At 40.3% G+C, this 17,530-nt stretch overlaps 1 protein-coding gene across 6 annotated transcripts in view; it reads left to right on the top strand.

Moving 5' to 3' along the window:
* The window catches only part of PLCE1 (phospholipase C epsilon 1), a 315,814-nt gene that overhangs the window by 29,727 nt on the left and 268,557 nt on the right, over positions 1 to 17,530 (top strand). For all 6 annotated transcript variants that reach the window (XR_009498041.1, XM_059900486.1, XM_059900488.1 and 3 more), the window contains one exon: positions 10,307 to 11,860. Coding sequence is in view for 5 of the 6 variants with exons in the window: in XM_059900486.1 (XP_059756469.1) it covers positions 10,658 to 11,860 (1,203 nt within the window). In the remaining variant the exon portion in view is untranslated. The remainder of the gene's footprint in view (positions 1 to 10,306; positions 11,861 to 17,530) is intronic.

Genomic DNA, 17,530 nt, shown 5'->3' with positions numbered 1-17,530 from the left:
TACTTATATTAGCATCAAAATTAGAGATCCTAGCAAGTGCAGAAAAGGAAGAAAAGAAACAAAATGTATACATTTTAGAAAGAAAGAAGCAAAATTCTTTATTTGAAGATGACATGGATGTCCGTGCAGAAAATTCTAAGTCACCTACAAATTATCTGCTAGAAGTAATAAGTGACCTTAGCAAGGGTAAAGGTTATAATGTCTACACACAATAATCAATTGTATTTCTGCATTCTAGCAGCAAACAACTAGAAAATGAAATGTAAAATAATTCCATTTACAATAGCAGCACCGACATAGGAACAAATTTAACAAAAGACGTGCAAAACCTCTATATAGATGAATACAAAATATTAATCTGTGTAATCTATGTCTGAGCCTCTCAACCATCACTTTCCATTTTAGTTATTTTTTTAACTTATTTTTTTATTGAAGTATAGTTGATTTACAATGTTGTGTTAATTTCTGATGTACAACAAAGTGACTCAGTTATACACATATATACATTCTTTTTTATGTTCTTTTCCATTATGGTTTATCCCAAGATATTGAATATAGTTCTCTGTGCTATACAGTAGGACCTTGTTTATCCATTCTATATGTAATAGTTGGCATCTACTAACCCCAAACTCCCAGTCCATCGCTTCCCCATCCCCCCTCCCCTTTGGCAGCCACACGTCTGTTCCCTATGTCTGTGAGTCTGTTTCTGTTTTGTAGAGAGTCAACCATCATTTTCAAAGCAACAAATTCATTGTAGGACAAGGTGGAAGCAAATGTCGGACTTTCTTCTCTGGGCTTCCCTGCTCTCCAGGATTGTGGCTTCTCAGATCTAGCTGCCTTGGTAGCCCTCCACCACCTTCACGAAAGGTTCCAGATGAGCCAAAAATTCTTGAGGATTATAAGAAAATACTTTATGTTAATAATCTATTAAGAGTTCACATTCAGACAACAATGCCACGCATGGCTTGCTCTTCCCTGAGACTCCAGCGGGCTTTGTGGTTGGCCCTGCCTCTACACAGCATGGCTACTTTACACACCTGCTGTCCTCTGCCTCCTGCGAGCACACACAGTTCAGCTGTGTGACGTTCTGCAAGTGACACACACACTGTGAAAGCAGCCTGGCCCTGCAGCAGCTCTTCCATCTATGACATGCAGAAAATAGTCAAGAAGAGTCTCTCTTTCCCCCAGTATCTACAGAGTTTTCTTTTTTTAGGTTGCTCTTATATAAGTATCACTCACCATGAGACAGCTGCTAGGCCTAGCTATCACACAATATGTCACATTCATAAAAACAGTAAACATGCAGGCATTATTCTACCTAAAAACAATAAAACCAATTTAATTCTAAGGCACATCTTGCTCCCAGTATTTTATTTTTAAAATACTGTTAGATGTCTATGACATCTAATCTAGTTTTAATACAAAGGTATTTCAACTTAAATATTATCTCTGAGGAAATCAGATATTGTTTTGGGCAAAGCTTTTAAGTCACAATAAAATAGTTATGAAACAGCAAAAAAGAGAAGATATGTATATATATACAGAGATGTGTGTATACATATACCTACATATATTCATATATATGTGGAGAGGGAAGCACGAGTACGAGTTAGCTACATCATGTTTATGGATTAGAAGCCTCAGTATGGTTAGGATGTTATCTTTCTCCAAATTGATATGTTGATTAAAACCAATCCAAAACAAAGCCCTTGCAGACTGATGATAGTCTTTTTTTTTTTTAAAGTTTTTAAATTTATTTTTGGCTGCATTGGACTTTGTTGCTGTGCGTGGGCTTTCTCTAGTTGCGGAGAGCGGGGGTTACTCTTCGTTGCTGTGCGCGGGCTCTAGGTGTGCAGGCTTCAGTAGTTGCAGCACGTGGGCTCAGTAGTTGTGGCTCACGGGCTTAGTTGTTCCGTGGCATGTGGGATCTTCCTGAACCTGGGATTGAACCCGTGTCCCCTGCATTGGCAGGCGGATTCTTAACCACTGCACCACCAGGGAAGTCCCAGATTGATGATAATCTTGAGGATTGGGGTAAGGTTTGGATTTACCACACTAAATAATGTGACGCTCTGTTCCTTCTCAACTGATGTGGATGAAAGGATGAGAATAGTGTTTGGGGAAGATTTTTCTAAAAATTGTATGGGATGGATTGAAAGAGGAGGAGGTTAGAATTTGGGAGACTGGAAGCTCTTAAGTTCTAATGGGTTCTAAGGGGCAAGGATTGGGCTCAAATAGCCGTGGAAAGGAAGGAGAGAGTCAAATGCCTTTTGAGACCAAGTATATGCCTAGGTATAAGCCAGGAATGTGGGGTGCAGGGTCTCTATAAAAATCCTTAAGTTTGAAGATGCAAGGTCTTTGTTTTTCAGAAGCTCTCAATCCACGCAGGGGTCCTACATTATCAATAACTACAATATAGTGTGCCGTGACATGCTATAGTGAGATGTGGGAAGAACTATGGGAAACACAGATGAGAGCAATTAATGCTGACAAGTGAGCATCAGAGAGGGCTATAGAGAGGAGATGCTGTTTAAGCTGGGTGATGGAGTCTTAGTTAAGTTAGAAGACAGTAGTAAGGGAAATGCAAGAGGCATTAAGTGCTAGGCTGGTTCAATAAAGGGCAAAAAGACCAGTGTGACAGGATGTCTTTTGCTTGAGGGTATTGGTCAGAGATGAAACTGGAAAAAATCGATTGGGACTAAATCATGGAGGGTCAAATACCATCTTCTACTGCCCACTTTTCCCTCTTCTCATCATCTCATCAAAAACATGAATCTTTATGTGCATGCGTCCTGTGAGTGTCAACACCATAATCCTATTTGCCTCCGCTCTTGGCTTAAAGTTACATTCTACTAATGTCTGTATCCCTGTATTTCTGGGAGAGCAATAGGGAGAGAAGGGGCAATTTGCAAGCTGACTGGAGACTGTGTTTACAGTGAGGATTTCCTTTCCTTGGGAGTTTTACAATTGAGAATTAACCTGTATAGACAAACTTTTTCATGATCCTCCATATTACTGTATCGGCAGACCTATCAATGTATTCATTCAAAAATATTTATTTGTGTAACTTTCTCATCTACCTGTCAATCAACTCCTGATATCCAGTGTACACAGAGTAGAAAGATTAAGGTCTCTCTGAGTTTTCTGGGTCATAGTCTAGCATCAAACTCTGAAACTTTTCTAATGAAGAGAGTAGAAGTCACAAAGGATTAAGTCCTTGGGGTCTTGGAAAATGATCTAGATGGGTACACCAGTGCCCTTTGGGAGTGTTTTAACATCTTTGTTTCTATGTGACTTATGGAATTTCTGTCATCATAGTTCAGAGAAAGGAGGTCAGGAGAGGCTGGAACAGCAGACATTCAGTGGAGAAGAAAGAGTGAAGACTGACTCATATCATGCAGAGTTTGGGTGTGGGTGTGTACATACACCTACAACTGTGCACTCCATGTGCCTGTGGTTGGGAGAAAGGGAGGAAAGGGTTGTGCAGACATAATATTTTCTTTAATCTCTTTGCTGAGTGGACTTTGGAGGAGAGCATGCATAAGTAAATAACTGTGACATGGCTGTTTGTCTGTCATACACATGATACTCAAAGGGACTCTATAAAATCCTGTAAGTTAAGATGCAAATAGAACTATTCTGTTACCAACTTTGTTGGTTACCCTAGTATTTCTCTTCCATGACGGTGAAATTACTGAGCAATTTTCAGTTTCTTTGATTAGTTTTTTTTTTTAAATAAATTTATTTATTTATTTATTTTTAGCTGTGTTGGGTCTTCGTTTCTGTGCGAGGGCTTTCTCTGGTTGTGGCGAGAGGGGGCCACTCTTCATTGCGGTGCGCGGGCCTCTCACTACGGGCCTCTCACTATCGCGACCTCTCTTGTTGCGGAGCACAGGCTCCAGACGCGCAGGCTCAGTAGTTGTGACTCACAGGCCCAGTTGCTCCGCGGCATGTGGGATCCTCCCAGACCAGGGCTCGAACCCATGTCCCCTGCATTGGCAGGCAGATTCTCAACCACTGCGCCACCAGGGAAGCCCTCTTTGATTAGTTGAAATGTTCTCCTACGAGCTTCAGATGAATTCACGGTTATGCATTGTATTTTCTTCATCTTTCTTTACAACGCTCATTCTACCCGAATATGGATAAAAATAATTGCTACCTCTTTGTAAAGTTCCAGCTCAGATCTCCCTCCATCAGAGCTTTACTGATCCCCTGGTCCTCGGCCATCTTGCTTTCTGAACCCTGTGGAATATAACAGGTGCTTAGTAAATAATTGACAATTGTCTAGTACATTAGTTTTTGTTGTTGTTGTTATGCTCCACATCCTTCCAACACCTACAGTTAGAAAAGACAATATGCTTGTATTTAATATTTTTCTAATTTTACTATTTTTTATGACACAAAGCATTCCATCTGGTTTAAGAGCATAAAATTGGAAATGTAGTAGGAATTAGGGACTATAACTTTCCCTCCAATGCAGGAATTTTCTATGTAGCTTCCTTGTTGCACTCCTCTGTACTCTTAAATACTCTGAGCCTCATTCATAAAATGGGGACGACAATAGTACTCATCTTTATTAGTTAGGAACAGATCTGGATGCCTGTGACAGAAACCTAAAATAGTGGTAGCTTAAAGAAGATAGCATTTTATTTTTCTCTCTTCCAAATCTAGGAAACAGGCACAGTGGCTTCTATCTTGTTTCTTTGCTATGCAAGGCATCTATTCTCATGTTTACCTCACAGTCTGATATGGCTGCTTTAGCTCCAGCCATCATGCCTTCCCTGCAGCCAGCAGAAGGGAGAAAGAAGAGGAGAGAAGGGCACACTCTCTCCCTTCAAGGACACTGTCCATAAGTAACAAGCCATTCTGCTTATATCTAATTAACACTAACTTATTTGTATCACTACATCTAGCTGTAGGGGAGGCTAATAAAGGGATGGCCATATGCTTCACTAAAATTCAGAAGTTCTATTATTGAGGAAAATGAGAACAGATTTGGGGGGACAATTAACAAGTCTCTGTCACCCTACTGATAATTTTATGAGATAAAAGATGAAGATGAAATGAGATAATATGTACACTGTGCTTAGAACATGCCTGACATACAATACATGCTCAATAAGTATTAGCCATTGTTTTTATAATTAAACATTATAGGCAGTCATTCATCCACTCTATTATTTGTTCAACAGACATTGAATACCTACTATGCTGAACATCATACCTCTCCTGTTTAAATCTTTCTATCGACAATGAGGAGAAGACTGCTGTCCAAGATAGCCTGTCCTTTGTGGAACAGCTCTAAAAGTTAGGGAATTATTTATCAAACTAAGCCAAAGCATGCCTCCCCAATAATTCATTTGTTTTGGCCCTGATCTTACCTTTTGAAACTGTGAAACAAGCCTTTTTCCTCATCTCAGTTCTTCAAATATATGAAAATGGCTAATAAGCCTCACGCTTAGTTTTCTGGCTCTAAACAGGCATTTTGTTAACTCATTTATTTAGTGTGTAGTTTGGCAAACTTTTTCTGTAAAGGGCTAGATGGTAAATATTTCTGGCTTTGCAGGTCACATGGTCTCTGTCACAATTTCTCAACTCTACCACTGTAACGTGAAAGTAGCCATGGACATTATATAAATGAATGGCCATGACTGTGTTCCTATAAAATTTTATTTACAAAAACAGATAGCAGGCCAGATTTTGGCCTGGTGCTGTAGTTTGCTAGCCCTCTGATTTAGCCCATGGAAACTTATCAACAAGGTTATTTATGACTGATATTCCCCTACTCTGAAGCTGAAAACTTACTCTGTGACACTCCTGATTCTTCTTATACCTTTCATTTCTTTTTCTTGTCTTACTACAAGATTTGGCTAGGATTTCTAGCTAGGATTGGCTAGGATTTCTAGCACCCCCTGCGTCTCCATAACTTTACTTCCTGGCCAATCATTTCCCTTGACACATTATCTATCCCAATTCATCTCTAGCTTGGAAATGCTACCTTGACAAGCCTTCTCTTGTTCTGCCATATTCTTAACTCACATATTGTTTGACCTCTCCCAGGCTGGCCCTTCTCCAATCTTCCCCACAAACCTGTGCACATTAAGAAACGAAGAATCCTTTTTTCCCTCCTTTTCTTTTTCAAATCTGTTAGACTCTGATCTTCATTTGGGCTTCAGTTAACGGTCTAATGCTAACTATATCTCTAACCAAACCCAACTTCCCTCAAAGACAACCTAGAGGAGATAGGTAGAAAATTAACATTTACTGATGGGCCAGGCACTGCTGACATTTGCAACATGTGTGTTTCATTCCAATGTTATAGACGTGGTAGGGGCAGTTTGAGATTGATCATATAACCAGCTGTGGTCATGAAGCTGAGATTCAGGGAGTCAATCCCAGTTACAGAATAGAAATTCAAATTTGACTGGGCCTGAGGAGTGGAGTGTGTGAATCTGGCAAAAGTAATTCAACATCATATCACAAATACAACAGAGTTGCTAAACTCTGGTCATCTTCTCTCATCAAGACATTTACAAGGCATAGAATAACAAACATTTGCACTGAACTTTTGGTTTTCAGAACATTTCCTTCACAGTTTTATGGAGTAGGTGATTTTATTTCAATTTTACAGGAGAGGAAATCAAACCGCAAAGTGGTTAAAATATTTGCCGGAATTGCCAGGCGCCAGCGTCTTACTGTTTCTCTCTAGGAGAGTCCACAATTGCTCTTCTCGTAAAAGTCCGTGCACCTCTTTTCTAGCTAACTCCTTATTGTCTTTCATACCTCAGCTCGGTCATCATCTTTTCCAGGAAATACTTCCTGCAGTCACTCCCACCTTGTGCCCACCATATGATTTAGATGCTCTTCCTCTGTGTTAACCCAGATCATCACCTTATTTGCACTGTATCTTAACCGATGATGCACTAGCTTGTAAGGAAATCAAGGGCACATCCTTGCCTCATTTAATTTTGTACTCAATAAATATTTGTCGAATAAAGGAATGACGTGAGATGGAGCCAAGTCAGTGCTCCAGGGAATCATTTTCCTGGGATGTTGCTCAGTCCTGGTTACACCTGGAGGCAAAACAGAAACCTCAGCCTCTTCCAGAGACAAATGCAAATAAAAGAGGATCCTCCCAGGAGCCATCAATCTCTGCAGCCAGGGGACATCAGAAATTCAAACCTGTGGGGTTTTAGACTAGATAGCAAAGAAAGCAGCATAACTATGGAGAAGAGCATAGGTTCTAGAGTCAGGCTTCTTGGATTTGAATCCTGATTTCACCATTTTCCAGCTGTGTGATCTTTGGCAAGTGACTTAGCTTTTCTCTGCTTGGGTTTTTAATCTCTCAAACGTGGATAATGATGGAACTCATCTATATTAGTTACTTATTGCTGTGCAACAAATTATCCCCAAAACTTAATGCCTCAAAACAATAAACAGTTATTATCTCACAGTTTCTGTGGGTCAGGAATTTGGAAAGGGCTCAGGTGAGTGCTTCTGGCTCTGGATCACTGGTGAGGTTACAGTCAAGAACTCGACTGAGGCTGCCTTCATGTGGAGGCTTGACTGAGGTTAGAGGATCACTTTCCAAGATGGCTCACTCAAGTAGCCGTCGGCAGGAGGCTTCAGTTCTTGCCACAGGGAACTCTCCTTATGACATGGTAGCTGATTTCCCCCAGAGAAAGCAAGAGAGGAAGAGCCAGGAAGAAACTCCGATGACTTTTATGAGCTATTCTCAGAAGTCATACACTGTTACTTCCATGATATTGTCTGTGTTAGAAGGACATCACTAAGTACAGCCCACATTCAAGGAAAGGGGAATCAGTCTCCACCTTTTGAAAGGAGGAGTATCACAGAATTTGTGGACATATTTTAAAACCATCACACTATCTGGTAGAGTTGAGTGAGAATTACATGAGATAAGAATTATAAAATGCTTAGAACAGGACTTAAGCAGCACCTACCTTGAATTACCTTCCTCATGGGTTAGAAAGGACAGATGAACTGTCAATCTGAAGGCTTTGGCTTGAAAAATTACATTCCTCTAAAAAATGGAGCAAAGATATTGAAAGCTGGTGCCATAAGCCATTAAAGTATTCAGTATAGTTCTTGACATGAAAAGTTGTTCATGTTTTGAATTTTTAAAAGCAGGTATAAAACAGCATGTACAGTGTGATCTGGTATGTGTGTAATTATATACTTATATCTCTGTATGTTAATACATAGGGAGCATTCTGGAAGGAGGTTCCTCGTAGTATTAATCATGGTTATCTCCGGGTGGTGGAATTTGTGTTAAGGTAAAAAAAATTGTATGTGTTTTTCTGCATTGTTTGAATTGTTTTATACTGAGCATATATCTACAAAAATAAGAGAGGCATTTTCCGAAGAAAATAAAAAAGAAACCAAGTTGGAAGGAAGACACAAAAGGTGGAAAGGGTTAGGATGTTGTACCAGGACGTTGCTGCTCTGGGTGGGCTGGTTTGTTCCCTGTGATGTATATGATTGATAAGGTGTCCTCTGATTCTTCAAGGTAGTTGTGAAGACCTGCATGTGCTGAGAGCAGGTGAGAGTTTGTGACTGTCCTTGCTTGAGGGGACATATATGGAAGAGAGGAAAAGGAGGAAGCAAGGAGAAGAGGGACATCTGAGTGGCAAAGAGCAAAGACAGGGCGAATCTGGTGTTGACAGCAGAGCCTGAATGCTCATCAGTTGCCTTGGGAAGAACAGCTTTACCTATAAAGGAACAGTATACTTGTGATGGGCACCCTATGGGCCCAGAGTGCCTTGCATATCCTTTATAATTGCACTTGCCACATTGGACTGAAATCTGTTCAATTCTCTCTCCTTAACAGACTTGCAAGCAGATCCTGGCTTTCTAGCCCATTACACAGTTCCCAACAGAGAGCAGCGTTCAATAATTTGGAGAATAAAATAGGCTAAATTATTTTTTTAAATAATGTCTTTCACAAATTGAAAATGTTTATGTCAGTTGACATTCAACTGAATAATTTATTCAAATGAAACAGAGGGAGTTAAAAATGTATATACTTTATGGGAAAAAATTAGAAACACTGCCCAAAGATGCTCTTTGAAAGGTTTAAATCTATCATTTGTCTCCCATTTGTTGCATCTGTTCTTTGTTCACCTTTCCCTTTTTTCTGCCTTCTTTTTTATTATTTGAAAAAAATTTTAAGATTCTAATATCTTTACTTACTTCCTATATTTTTTTTGTTAAAGTGGTTGTACTGGGGCTTATAGTATACATCTTTGGCTTATGACAACCTGACTTTAAGTAATGTTATCCCAATTCATGTAGAAAATAATCTTATAACAATATATTTCCATTTTCTCTCTCTTGACCTTTGTGCTATTATTGTCATATATTTCACTTCTGCATTTTTAGTAACTCCACAATACATTGTTATTATTTTTGCTTTAAATGGTCAGTTATCTTAAGTTATTTAAAAAGTAAGAAAAAATTGTATTTATCCACATATTTAACATTTTTCATAATCTTTATTTCTTTTTATAGATTCAGATTTCTATCAGGTATCATTTTCCTTCTGCCTAAAGGACTTCTTTTACCATTTCTTATATGTAAGTTTGCAAGTGATGAATTCTTCCAGCGTTTTATGTCTAAAAAGTCCTTATTTCATTTTTGTTTTCAAAAGATTTTTGCTGAGTATAGAAGTCTAAGTAGGCAGTATATATATATATATATATTTCCCCCCCCCCCCCCCCCCCCAGTACTTTAAAGGTTTACTCCACTGTCTTCTGGCTTGCATTGTTTCTATGAGAAGCCTGCTATCATCCTTATCTTTGCTCCTCTCTACTTCATGTGTCTTCTTTCTCTAACTTCCTTGGCCTCGTTGAATTCTCAACTACTTCTCTTTAAATTAGACACACTGTTGGGTTTCATCTGGGTCCCACCTCCTTCCCCGGTAGCCTAAAAACTCTCAAGCTGTAAGCTAGGGCATTTATAGAGCTCACCTTATTTGTTTTTTTCTTCTTTCAGGGATCATTGTTCTATGTTGCCTGTTGTTCAATATCTGAAAACCATTATTTCATTATTTTTTTCTGATATTTTTTCAGTTGTTTAAGGAAGGATATAAATCTGGTCTCTGTTACTCCATTCTGGCTGGAAACAGAAGTTCTGAAATATTGAATCAGAAAAATGAAACCAACTTCTGATTGCAAAACTCCTTACTCAAAATGGATTCATATTTTGCTTTAGCTTAGAATTATGAGTTCATTTTTGAAAATCTGTTTAGTGCCACAGTGTTTGACATTATCCCTTTTTCTCACAGGATACATTCGAACTGGATTTTTAAATCATTGTAAGCCAGTGATGAATCAGAGGTTACAGAATGCAATGTCGAATAAAAGTCTTCGAAAGAATTGCTTCAAATGACCAAAGAAAGAAAATTGATCTACCACCTTAAAACCTTGATCTAGAAGAGCATACTGCACATGGTAGGAAGTGATAACTGGGGAAATTTATTTGGCTCTTAATGCACCTAAATGAAGGAATTGTCACTTTGTTCCTCAGAGGGCTTGTACACCTGAGATTATTTTAATAACCCATAGTTTTATTAACATTTTGACATGATCACAAACGAGGAGAAACAGCAATAGCTAAAGCCTGCTCATTGGTCAAGATGACTTCTGAAGAAATGGCAGCTTCTGTTCTCAGACCTGTGACTCAGCGAAAAGTGATATCTGCTCAGTCGGCTGTAGATGAAAGTAATGATAAGGTCTCGGACATCAGTGTTCCAAAGGCGCATCCTGTCAGGCAGAGCGGGGAGACTTCTCATACCATCTCACAACTAACGAAACTTACAGAAGAATCTTCTGGAAGCAACTTGCCCCAGATTCTCTCAGTAGCAAGGGAGAAAATAACGAGTGATGAGAATAGTAATGAAAAGTGCTGGGAGAAAAGCATACCAGACTCTGTGAAAAACCTTAACATTAACTGCAACAACATACTGAAAAACCATCAGCGTTGCCTTCCTCAGAGCCAGTTTTATGAAACGTGCGATTCTACCACAGAGGAAAGCCTGTGTTTGGAAACTGGAATCCCGTCTTCACTGGAAAGAAAGGTGTTCCCTGGAATTCAACTGGAAATAGACAGACCTCCCGCGGGCATTAGTCCATTAGGAACTCAATCAGCCATCATAGAGACGGGCAGGGCACACCCTGACAGCAACATGGCGGTATTTCACTTTCAGTATGAAGTGGACAGAAGAATGTCAGACACTTTCTGTCCCCTATCAGATAACTTGATTTTGGATGATTGTGGAAACTGTGTACTACCTGCTGTTGGTGGGGAACAAAAGAACAATTACATGGCGTATACTTGTAAACTGATGGAATTGGCAAGTAACTGTGACAATAAGAATAGGCAGCTGCAGTATGATCATTGTGACCCCTTGAATGACAAATACTTGTGCTTTGAAGGCTCTTGCCCGAAGGCCGATGTAGTATGCTCAAGTGACACCTTTTGCAGGGAGGATTTTACTGACAGCCCATCTGCCAAGACCTTTCTGAGCCATTTTGAGGACTTCCCTGATAATTGTGAAGATGTAGAAGAAGATTTATTCAAAAGCAAGAAGGAGCGGTCCACTTGGTTAGTGAGGAGATTTTGTAAAAATGACAGGGAAGTAAAGAAATCTGTATATACTGGGACAAGGGCAATTGTGAGAACTCTGCCTTCTGGTCACATTGGGCTGGGGGCTTGGAGTTACGTTGATCGGAAGAGAACCGGTCTCTTACTGCCTTGTGGGAGAGTCATGGAACGGCTGTCAACAGTGGTGACTAGGCAAGATGGGAGCCAGTGTCTGTCCGAAGCCCAGTGGTATCCGGTAAGAGTTAAAGTTTCTTTTGATCAATTCTTTACAGTTGATTTTTTTAAAAATCCAAATCTCCATTGTCTTAATTCATGGGAAATTTTCAGTTCTGGCAAATGATTCTTAGAGGAAGCATTTGTAGTTTTTGGAAACTAGTAGAGCTAACAGATACTGGAATTGATAGCTATCAAGATTGTGTTAATGCCACAACAATATAAGTAACAAAATACACATACATATGTCATCAGGATAGAAGAAATTAGGGAGAGCCCCTGGTTACTGTACACAGGATTATAAGATGGAGACAACTGGGATTGGGAAAATGGCTCCCTCAACTGATTGTCTAGTTGTGTCCTTTGGAGATACCTGCTTCTGTCCTCTTCTACCATGTAGTTCATTGTTTGCTTTTAGGTTGCAAGGCCTAAAGGAACTTAAATCTGTTTTCCTCCGTTTTCTAGGCAATGCTCCCAGTTCCTTCCCTCTTCACCCTTTTTATGCCATAGGCCCTTTTGGCAATTTGGTAAAGTCTTTAAACTGAGAAGAGCACTTTTAAATGCATCAAACGAAGTACAAAGGATCATAAAAGACACAGATTATGTGGATATACATTTATCAAGATAATTTTGGAATTGTACTATAGCAGAGTACCATAATGGCATAATGCAATAATGGCATCTAGCAATGTGATAACGATCATAATTTCAAAGTAGTGATGAATGTTAGGAGGGAATGGTTTGCCTGGGGCTTTCCCAGTTTTAGCACTGCAAGTCCCATGTTCTGGGAAGCCACTCAGTCTTGGGCAAACCAGGGCAGTTGGTCACCCTAATTATAAATACTATTTTAGGCCTCTTCCATGACTATAATATATAGAAATATCTGTGGTTTCTGTTGGTGACAAAAATCACAGGTACTGCTAGTATTACTGAAGTTTGTTGCTTACCTTCATAATTGAAGGAAATGCTAAATTTCTATTTGAGATTAATACAAAAATTTTTTTTCATCCAAATTTCTGGGCTCTCTGAGTTCTAGCCACAGTTCCCCCTCTTTAAGTTAAGATTCCTGCTTTAGAAATGCACACAATTAGCTGCCCACTCTTGGACCTGATCCTTGCATCGGAAGCCAGCACCATGTATCATCTTGGTTTTTCCCTTCTCTGGCTAAATAGCCCTACTTCCTTCAACTGATCTTCATGGAAGAACCCTTTCTATAACTCTTGCATTTCAGTTTTGCACAGTTCCTTAAAACCTGGCCCAGTAAATAAAACCTGGTCTAGAACATCCCTTTTATTGAAATATGACTAGTATATTTTTATTTTAATCATCATCAACCATGGGAGCTAATGTTTATTGTGCATTTTACATGTGCCAGGCATTGGGCCAAATAACTTACATACTTGATTTCATGCAGTCATCTCAACTACCTTCTGATATGGTCTGATTATTAACCCCATTGTATTGCTAAGAAAACGGAGTCTCAAGGAAATTCTGTACCTTGCCCACAGTCACTTAGCTAGTAAGTGGTATAACTAGGACTGTAATCCAGGCAACTCACACTCTTAGTTTCTCGAGATCAAGAAAGATATAAAATTTAGATTAAGCTTTCCAAGGAAGGAAAGAATTCTGTTCTTTTCACTGTATGTTGATTGAGTAGCCCCACTCACTAATGCTTATAGTATCTCAGACTTCTCGTGTTCCACACGGTGGCTCTAACCCTGGTTATGTGTTAGAATCAATGTCCAGGCTCCACCCCAGACCCTCTGAATCAGAATCACTGGGGTAGGGCACAGCATGAATAATTTCTCAAAGTTCCCCTGGTGGTTCTATGATTCTATGGAGTTGAGAACCACTGACCAGGAGCTTAAACTGAGCTCTTTGCTTTTTGGTCAGGACATTTCGGGAATATTTGCTCTGCCCTAAATTCCCTGACCCGGCTCTGGCTCTCAAGAGTGTCAGGGCTGCCCTGGGAGCCTGCCTGAAAAGTGACAGCTTGCAGGCCCTTCTCTCTGTACATGTGATGGGCACTTCAACCCAGCAAGTGTCAAGGGATGCGGTTTTGAATCTTCATCTGGTTCGTCATGAAACCTGAGTCAAGACTTGGTGTCAGCTCCCCACATGCTCCCCAGCTCTTCTGACAGAATTTTGTCCACACAGGAGAAAAAAGCTCATTCCAGGCATGTGTATCCTGCCTGCACTATGGTGACTTGTCCAGTGCTGACCGTGAGACTGCTGCTGATGGCAACACGTCATCCCACTGAAAAATGCATTGATTTTAAAATCCATGTGCACTTGAAACTGAACATTAAGAACACAACAGAAATTTAAATACAGCAAAGTAAATGGAAGTAGATGGCTTGAAACCATTATCAGAGTTCCCCATACACTTATACAGTCATGAGGGTCATGAATCTGATGTCAATTTCAGGATAATTTTTGGCATGCCTTTATTCATTCCTCCAGTTTCTGGAGCCCTGCCACTTCTTCTGAGAATGTTCACTGGTCCCTAGCTCAAACCTGTCCCTTTCTGTCTGTCAGAGGCCTTGGGATGGGTAATTTCCAAAGAAAAGAACCAAAGAGAAGAGGCAAGTCATCTTTTTCCTGCTTCTTAGTCTCTGGAGGCTGGGAGAGCCTGCCACACCTCCTGCAGAGTAAACCTCAGGAACTTCTCTCTCCTTCTCTCTGTCTGGGCTTCCTGGAGGCTGTGGGCATTTTTATTAACCCTAAATATGAAGCTGGGGGATGGGCCAATGGTCCTCCTGTTCGTTCGTTTGTTCATTCTTTTTTTTTTTTTGTAGTTAATTTACAATGTTGTGTTAGTTTCTGGTGCACAGCAAAGTGATTGTTTTATTTATATATATATATATATATATATATATAATTTTTCATATTCTTTTCCATTAAAGATACTGAATATAGTTCCCTGTGCTATACAAGTATGACATTGTTGCTTATTCTCCTGTCCTTTCTTAAGGGTAATTTCTAAAAGGGAGAGCCTTTTTTGAACATTCAAACATGGCAGGAATGAATCAATATTCTCTAAAGTATCGTATTGTCTCTGCATCTCATTCTTTAGTTTGAGTCTGGTGGAAATCCTTCCCAAAAGTTGCACAGATGAATTATAGCCCCTTTCCCCCTGCTCCTGTAAATTCCATCCTCCACCTAAAAAAACTGCAGACCCCCAAGGTTATGCTCCTGTTCCTGTTCTTTGATTATTTCACGTGTCCGTCCTGGTTCTCCAATCAGATTGTAAGTTTATTAAGGTCAAGAAATGGCCCTACCTTTTGTATACTCTTCATGGTGCAAGCACGATGCCAAGTATTAAGAAAACAGGACAATGCCATGCTTAGACTCATGGTCTGTGGAGTCAGTCGCCCTGAATTGAAATTGTGGCTTTGACTCCAACACCTACTGGCCATGTGACCTTGGGCAAGTTGTTTAACCTCCTTGTCCCTAATTGTCTTAAAGGTAAACTGGGAATAATGGTTCTTGGGGGGTTAAATGAAATGCTACCATAAAGTCCTCTGCACAGTGCCTGGCCCCTCTTCTCACCCGGGGCTGTTTATCTTGAGCTTTGTCATGAACTGTCCCCACCTCCTTCTACTCTTTGGTGCCTTCTCACACAGGGATGTTTACCGCGCTATGCATTTGAAGGTATGTCCTTCCATCTATGATGTGGTAGCTTGCTTAATCCCTCCCACACATTTAGAGTATGTGTTATTTGTCCAGTTAGTTCCTTTGCCTCACATTAAAAAATTTTTTTCTTGTATGCCTTCGTCAAAATGACCCAATTAATTTATGTTTGCACAGCTGTGCAGGGAAGAATGGATTTGAATGGGAGACATTAATGAGGATGAATGCTTGCTGACTGACTAACCATATTGGTATCCTCCTCCTCCTGCCTGTAAAAAATTAAAACCCACCCCTTATTCAGTTACAACCCCCCTTGCCTGCTTTCGATTTATTGGCTCAACTAGACGGCATATTTTGGCAAGTGGCTAAAGTCTCCAGGTTAAATGTTGGTTAAAGGTGCTTTTCCTTTAAAAAAAATTCTCCCCTTGCCTGAATTTTGGGGAGTTTGAGTACCTAGAGTTATTCTGAATAGGAAGTACAAGAGGATCCTGCCTCTGCTGGAATCACTCATGTAACCTAGTTCTGCGTGCACTGAATGATGGAACATGGAGAATGTGAAGGTGGCAGGGCAGACAGCCCACCAGGTCCTGTTTTATTGCTTCATTTGTTTCCCTGCCTTGATCCACAAGAGGATTTACCATGAAAGAATATATACAACAAAATAGAAAAAATGAAGTTTTACTTTTTAGAAATCAGACTAGGAAAACTAAATTAGAAACCAGCTTCTATGTTGCTATTCCCTGTTCTGCTTTCTGCCTTCTAAAATGTGTCTTTCTCCTTCACATTTTAGTCTATTCTCTAGCAGAGAAAATTAAACTTAAGAGGCAGTGAAAAATATTTGAGTGTTTAACATAAATGCCTTTGTCAGCATATATGTCCTGGATTCTTTATTTTCTCTATTATGTGTAAAGGGACCAGCCGATAATAAATTCATCTTCTAAGTTGTAACTGTTATGGATGATCAAATATCCGTTGAGCCCTGCTGTCCAGTGTTGTAATAGATGGCAGTTGAAATAGCAACATGTCTTGTTTTCTTATCTGGAAATTTGGTCTCCCTGCAACTTGGGTACAGTTTGGACCTTGAAATAATTAAAATTTCACAGGGTGCCCAGGCTAAGCTGAAAGCCTGTGCTTGGGGACATGCCAGGCCTCCTCTTCCATTACTAAGGGTTATGTCGGGGACATGACATGGGTATAGGACGATGCTGACCCCTTCCTGCTGAGCACAGTGAAAGGGAATCCAGCTCCCGGCCAGCCCCTGTGCAGTTTAGTCACATCTAGTGCATCAGTGGAAAATGTGACGGGCTGTCAATAGGACAGCTTTCCCTTATTAGCTGCATTGGGGCAGTTTAGAATGAATTTACTTCCACATCTCTGAAGTTACACCAGCTCTTTGGCTAGGATTTGGTAACAAAAGAGGAAAAAAAAAGGAATGAAAAACACTGACCCTGGGCCGTAGTTTAAGGTGAATGTATTCATGGCCACTGTTACCCTTTTTTTTTTTTTTTTTTTTTTTAAGTTTTGCTATAAACTGTTATTCTTATGTTAGCTTTGGGACACAATCAGATTAGGATTTTTTTCTTTCCTTTCCTTTTCCCCAGATGTCCTGCATAATGAGAATTAGCAGCTGGAGAGGGCTGCCCCATCCCTGGAAATGGGCTGTGGTTAAAATGTGGCCTGAAAAGAATCAGAACCCATGGGCAAAGATAAGAGCATCAGATGGAGGCCTGATCTAACCCACAGTGTGCATTTTTTACACAGGAGGAACTCAGGCTGCCCATAGAATGACTTCCCCTTAGTCCTGAGTGATGAAGTGGCCCTCTTCCCCCCGCCCCTCCCCCCCTCCCCCGGGTGCTGACTCAAGTACAGCAGTCCCCTCAGGGCTTATAGGCCTCCTGGAGTGATGCAGATTCAACACTCAAGGATTGAAGCATTTTTGGCAATGGGGGGAGGGGGCAGTGACCATCCCCTGACCCTCCATGACTAGACTAACTCATGGCTCAGGCAGGATCTTCCCTGAAAACCTCTTCTCAGACAATGGTGCTAGGGTCATTTTCTG

The sequence above is a fragment of the Balaenoptera ricei genome, chromosome 16 (genome assembly GCF_028023285.1).
Source record: "Balaenoptera ricei isolate mBalRic1 chromosome 16, mBalRic1.hap2, whole genome shotgun sequence".
NCBI classification, from domain to species: Eukaryota; Metazoa; Chordata; class Mammalia; order Artiodactyla; family Balaenopteridae; genus Balaenoptera; species Balaenoptera ricei.
This window is presented reverse-complemented; position numbering and strand designations above follow the sequence as displayed.